At 40.9% G+C, this 6,923-nt stretch overlaps 1 protein-coding gene across 1 annotated transcript; it reads left to right on the plus strand.

The window, feature by feature from the left end:
- The first annotated feature begins 2,678 nt into the window (after positions 1 to 2,678).
- Positions 2,679 to 5,836, plus strand: LOC117720437 (zinc finger and SCAN domain containing protein 4C-like). The gene is made up of 3 exons (XM_034518930.2): positions 2,679 to 3,092; positions 4,622 to 4,769; positions 4,839 to 5,836. The coding sequence occupies exons 1-3, from the start codon at positions 2,697 to 2,699 to the stop codon at positions 5,834 to 5,836; spliced, it is 1,542 nt and encodes a 513-aa protein (XP_034374821.1). The 5' UTR covers positions 2,679 to 2,696.
- Positions 5,837 to 6,923: the final 1,087 nt, after the last annotated feature.

The following is a 6,923-nucleotide window of genomic DNA, read 5'->3' on the forward strand; positions in this document are numbered from 1 at the left end:
AAGGCCTGAAATCTTATTTTCAGTTCCGAGTTCAGTAAGGCGAAAAATCTACACATATTTCATAAAATGGCCTTTATAATTTTTCACTCTACAGGACAATAGCAATTAAGGTTCTATGTTTTGTACTGAAGTACAGCAAAACCTTGATATAGAACCTCTCTCTTTGGGGCTAAAACATTAACATGTAAATTTAGGGGTCATAATTGAACCTACCAATTAGCATGATTGGAAAAAGCCATTTACAAAGGCAACCACCTTAAAATGCACCACTCAGGAGTAAGAGGCAAGGACATATCAATTTCAGGTCAACCTGATCCACACAATAGGGCCATTATATAAATGGGAAGACAATGCTTCAAGATGAAACAAAACAAAACAAAACTGAGACAAAAAAACAAAAAGGATGTGTAAAGTAATGAGGTCTGTGATGTTAGCACTAAGAAAATAAAACCTGTAAAATGGTAGTAAAAGATCATTCTGAACAAAGTAGTGGGATTGTGAGCAGACTAGAATACCATATTGATATTTGCAAAATAAAAAAAAAAAAAAGCAAACATGAGAGAAAGATAAAAAGAGTGAGACGGCAACAAAGGCCACCATATTTTGCCTCAAATTTAAGTTTCTCCCTAGTACACAGTCCTTACATGATGTCCATGTTTTCCTAATAGGCAATGCATGTCCCTCTCTACCAAAAGGGATAAGTTCCCTTCAGCCTCCATCATTCCTATACTGTGCTACAGTCACTGTCTGGATACTTCCAGCCCTGTTTGATCCCACTATCAAGTATTCTACTGAATTCACTGAAGCACTTAGGACCCAACCTCTCTGGAAACCAGGAAATTTTAACAAGTGTTGAATGACTCTTATATGAGAACACAGAATCAGAAGTCATGGAAGATAAATGCCAAACTTGGGAATTCTTTTCAATGTGGTATTATGTCTTTACAGTATAGTGACTTATGACGTGTGCTTAGTAGGTGATGTTCTTCCATGGAAGCAATTCCATCAATCACTGCATTAGAGAGGCAAAACTAGGGCTGAGTTAGAACTTTTTTAAAATGGATATTTTATTTCTTTAGGTTTCAGATGTCATGCCTTTCCCCCATTCCCCTCCCTAGAAGCCCTCTATTCTATCTCAATCATTTCCTGGTACTGGAAGTTTACAATGCCAACATAGCTCATATGACACCTTTCCTAAGGACAAACAACAAACAAACAAACAAACAAACACCACATCCATCACCAACAAAAAATAAAACAAAGCAAAGGAAAACAAACATACAAACAAAAAACCAACCCACACAAACCTCAGGAAATGGAGATACAATCCTTTAATCCCAGCAGTGTATATAGGCAAAGGCAGAAGCAGAGGCAAGGACAGGGACAGGGGAAAGAACAGATCTTTGACTCTGTGGCCAACTTTCAACAGTAGGCTTCTGAACCTGTGTGATGAAACCCCATTTTGACTACATGACATGTTCATAGGGTTAAATGTCAGACATTACATTATGTTTGATAAAATTTGCACAATTATGAAGTGTGGGGAGCCGACAGAAGGCAGATATATCCTTGCAGCCATATTGAGCCATATACCCTGAAAAGAGATTTGATGACATCAGCCTACAACAGCTGAGCACACTCTGATAGCATCATGCTTTAGATACCCAGGATCTTCCCTTGGCTGTGTGAGATTAAAGGTGTGTGACTTAAGGGTGTGACTTAGAGATCAGATTCAGAGACAAGACCTAAGGGCATGATTAAAGGCGTGACTTAGAGGCGTGGCTTAGAAGTGAGACATATAAAAGGCAAGAGGCAGACAGGAGACTTCAGAACAATAGGAAGGAATAAGTTCAGTAGGAATAAGGTACTTGGAAGAAATAACTTGGAACTTGGAGGCACTAGGGACTAGGATCTAGGGACTTGGAGAGAAGAAGAGAGACTGAAGAATAATCGGGATTGGATCACACTCTGTCTGGTCTCCATTCTTCGAGTTGTCCTCACTCTCTCTCTCTTGCTGAACCCTGACCCGTGGACCAGAGCAGTTTGGGGCAGTACAAGCTCTAACAACTTAACCCCCAAGCTTTTGGCAGTGCAGGTCCCAACATTGAAAGAACAGGTCCTAGACATTTTGGCCCTCAAACCTGGAGCAGCTCGAGCCACAACAGGTAACCCTCAAGGTACTTGTATGGGTATTTGATTGCTTCCCTGTGAGTTTGATATTACTTGTCATTCATTTTAAATATTTTCTCATGAAAGTAGTATTCTCTGGGACTGTAAAATGAGACACCAGGGTGAAACTTAAAAGTTGAGAAAAAGCAAAATAACTCCAGCTTTTCCAAGAGGGAGCCGGGTTGTATTGCTGTGCCTTTATGATCTTATGACAGGTCTATCCATCCTAGACACAGGACTTTCTTGATAGCCTCAAGTTCTTTTCTGGTGTTTTGTCCATTTCCCCTTCCCAGCAAGCAGCTTTGTAGGACTACAGTGAAACATATATTGTCAAGAACCCATAGAACCAACTCTGACCCACATCTCAGTTGTTTTATGTCTCTTTGTCTTAACATTAATTATGTGTTTCCTCGTTTTTGAAATTCACAGCTTTTGCAGTACATCCATCCACTGTTTGTATTGACCCTAAAGTCACACAGCAGATACTAAACTGTCATCGTTGACTCTTTCTGACCATTGTCACCAAAATGGCTTCACGGTTTAGAGGATCCTTTAAGCACAATACACCAGCAAAAGACCTTCAGGCAGACAGTTTAGGGTTTATTCCAACCCAGAGTTCCAGTGTGCAGTGGGCAGAAGACATCTATAACTCGCCAAGTACTCAGCCCATCTTTTCAACAAGCAACAATGGCTGCTGGGCAAAGCAGGAGCTGCAGAATCTCTGGGAGATGTTTACCTCATGGTTGCAACCAAAAAAGCAGACTAAGAAGCAGATGATTTCTCAACTGGTCTTGAAGCAGTTTCTCCTCACTGGGCACTGCAAGGACAAGTTTGCCTTGATGGAGAAGTGGAAAGCTAGTGGTAGCAACATGGAGAGATTCATGGAGAATGTGACTGATGAGTGCTTGAAGCCTCCTGTCATGGTGAGTACATGGGGGGCTTACTGGGGTGTTAAGGCAGAATCATTTGTGTTTGGGGGAAAGTAAGGGGTTGTTGTTTTTGTCTTTCACTCATTGCTCGATTGTGGGTTTTGGTTTTTCTTTTCCAGTGAGATTGCATTTTCAGAACAAAAGCTATGTATAATGAAGAAAATTTATAGCTCCAAATTACCATGCATACAGCAGAAAGGAACCTATTAGATTTGATCATCATAAACACACCTCCTTTATTTACATGTTAGCAGAGAGACTGAGAAATTGATATATGGAGAAGTTAATGATGTAAAAGAGAAAACTTGTGTTGGGGGCATGACCTGTTCAGGAGGTTGCTTACAGTGTCATCACGATTATTAGGTTAGATCCTGTCCCACACACTTGCAAACAAGGTTTGGAGGTTTGGAGCACTAGCCTGGGTTCCCAGGAACTAAATGGCAAAACACTGGGGATTAAATAGACTAGATGAATTCCCAAATTGTCTATCACATATCATATGATTCTCTGTCTAATAAAATGAGGTGTCAGAATGGTAAAGTTCTGATATTGAAATATGGTTGGCACATGTACATTAAACACTGCCATAACCATAAGAATTTCCTTGATGAATAATGGTGCTTCAGTCCAAATATTCAAATTTGGACAGAGTTAATATAGATTTAAAATTATGTTGGATATTTTCTCAAAGCCTTGTCTGATCTGCATAATTTTTAGTCATTGAAAGAAATGGCTAAGTAGCTGAAAATATTCAACCACACCATATACACATTCCTACACATCAATTAAAAGTCCTTTTTATTCTTTCAGATATTTTGTTTGTTTGGATTTTTATAGGATTAGTTGTATGGTTCATTTCATGCTTGCTTGCTTGCTTGCTTGTATTTGTGATTTGCAACATGGTTTCCTTAAGTAGTCCTCCTTGGCCTTGGAATCAGAGGAACTACCCACCCTCTTCTTCTCAAGTGCTAGGTTAAATGTTTTAAGCACACCTTGTAAGGTAAACATTATACTGTATGTAGCCATTGAGTTTTACTTTAAGTTTAAAATGTCATGATGGGAAGTACATACTGAGTACAACACTCATATCCAGTCATGTTCCTGAGAGCAGGCCTTGTGCTTCTTTGAGACACTACACACACACACACACACACACACACACACACACACACACATACACACACAAACCAGTGTAAAATTAGGCCAATCTGAAACCATGGGATAGCCACTTTTAAAAATGCTTCTCCTCCTTCAGTGTGTTGACCAGTTGAGGAATCTATGGAAGGCAGAGCTCACAGGAACACAACTTTGTATTTTTCTAGGGACAGTGACTCAACATTTGAAAACGCAGTATCTATAGTGACTTTAGAAATCAGAATTTATGAGTGTCAGGAAAAGGTGATTAGACATGAGGGCTAGACAAATGGGCTAATCAATGGTCCAGTCTCCCTGTGCTAGCAGGCTGTGGGTAGGTATCTCAATCCACAGACTCATGGACAAGGGGAACCTGGCTTTGTTTGCAGGTCCATGTCTCCATGCAAGGACAAGAGGCCTTGTTTTCTGAAAACATGTCACTAAAAGAAGTCATCGAGCTTTTAAAACAACAGCAATCAGCAACAAGGCCAACACCAGAGAATGCAAGGATGCCAGTGGACATCACACTGACCACAGGTTAGTAGGTAACAACAGAACAGAAGAGGCATGCTTCCAGGGGATCCTTTTTTAGGTACATTTTCATAGATTGTCTTCTTTCCAAAGGACAAGAAAGCAGTGAAAATGAGTGCAATACTTCTTGGAATGTTACTGAAGTAACTGTTGGTGATGGCTGTACAGGAAATGAGAACAACTCCCTTCTTATTATCCAGAAAGAGCAGTATCCTGAGTGTGAAGAGGGATGTGTTGTTTCTCAATTCCCTCAAGGTGGCACAAGAGCAAGTCAAGGCAACTCCAGCCATCATGTAGAGTTCCTGAGTACTGCTACTACTGCAGATGTCCCCATGCAGGCACATCCAATGGTTTTCTGCAGAAGAAACATCTCTGAAGACAGGATGGATTGCTATAACACTTCCAGAAGTGATACTCAATTAAACAGTGGTGATGATATTCCCAGGAACAAGATGGACTCCCTTTTCATTAGGCAGAGAATGCATCCTCCTGAGTCTGAGATGGCAGATGTTTCTTATGGGGTTCCTCAGGATTCTAAAAGTCAAGGAACATCCACATGCCAGCCAGAGTCACTTGAGGAAGCTTTTTCTGAAGAAAACCCTAAGGAGGTAACAGGGTTTCTCTCTAGGCCAGAGCAGTCTGCCTCTACCTCTGAGCCTGTCCTTCTTTGTCAGAATCATGAGGCAAACTCACCACGTGAAAGTCATCCAAAGAGATTCCGTAGAGGTCCCAAACCATACAAGTGTGACAAATGCCCTAGGACGTTCAAATATGCCCGTAGCCTGTCATCCCACCAGAGAACTCACCTGAATAAGAAGTCATTCGTCTGTGTCACCTGTCAGAAAATATTCAAACGATTCTCCGACCTCCGAATTCATGAGATCATACACAAGCCAGAGAAGCCTTTCATATGCAGCACATGCAACAAGTCCTTCAGCCACAAGACCAACCTGAAGGCTCATGAGAGGACTCACACAGGAGAGAAGCCTTATGCCTGTCCCCTATGTAGCAAGTGTTTCTGCCAATCATCTACATACCACCGTCACCTGAGGAAAATCCACAAATCTGACTGAACTATGGAACATCCTCACCAGAGGCTGGTAGGGTTTCTGCCTCTGTATGTCATCTGCAAATAAAAAAGAGTGTAGCTACTAAACTGTTCTTATCCAATAAAGATATAACATACAACTTGTGGGTTGACATTTTTAGATGTCATTTTATAGTTTCTGTGTGTGTGTGTGTGTGTGTGTGTGTGTGTGTGTGATTTTTGTCTGTATTTCTTTAGTTCCACAGCATAAGTTGACAATAGCATTCTTTGCTATTAATTCTTGAGTTAGTTCTTGCTGGTAGCCAGTGTCCTTCTTATTGCCAGCTTTATGCACCAGTCTTTCTGGCACTAGAGTTTCCAAACATTCTCTGGTCTCTACCTGCTTTCTGTATAGTGGTCCTGACAGAAGCCTGCCATTTCTTCTAAATTTCTCTACCTGTGGGATTTCAATCCCAAGTCTGAGGCTTGGAAGTTGAATGCAATGCCCTCTTAGACATCTCCCATCTCATGTGTATTGCTTACAGTTCAAGACTATTTCTCCACATTAGTAGAAAGAATTCCCAAGTAGAATCAAAAATAAAAAATCAGCAGTCACTCACAGTGGTTTCGAGGAGCCTCCCCTACCCACTCCTTTATGGTTTTCTCAACACACTGCATAGCTCTGGTTTCAGAACCAATCACCCACATACCACCATCACCTGAAGAATTTCCAATCTTGGTCACTTGTGTCATGGAGCAGGTTTTATGAAAGCTTGCCTCACATGACAAAACCTATCTGACAAAATCAAGTCTTTTTCATGAATAACTCCCAGAAAAATAATATATTAAGAATGTCAAGTGGAATAAGAGTCCTGTTGAGAAACAGGATTCTGTGCAAATTTGAAGACAGCTGCATAGGCTCACTGAGTTGTTGGGGTCTGAGTATGTGTTTGTGATTTTTCTGAGTTAGCTAAGTTCCCATATCAGGTAGAAATGTTGAGGATGCCTTATGACTTTGCCTTGATGGACCTGGTGCAGCCTTTCAGCAGGCGATCAGAAGGCTTCAGTTTTGATTGTCTAGAATTTCCTCAGGTGGCCTGAATGCCAACACAAGTTATGCATTTACTCACTGA

Source organism: Arvicanthis niloticus, chromosome 15 (assembly GCF_011762505.2).
Source record: "Arvicanthis niloticus isolate mArvNil1 chromosome 15, mArvNil1.pat.X, whole genome shotgun sequence".
NCBI classification, from domain to species: domain Eukaryota; kingdom Metazoa; phylum Chordata; class Mammalia; order Rodentia; family Muridae; genus Arvicanthis; species Arvicanthis niloticus.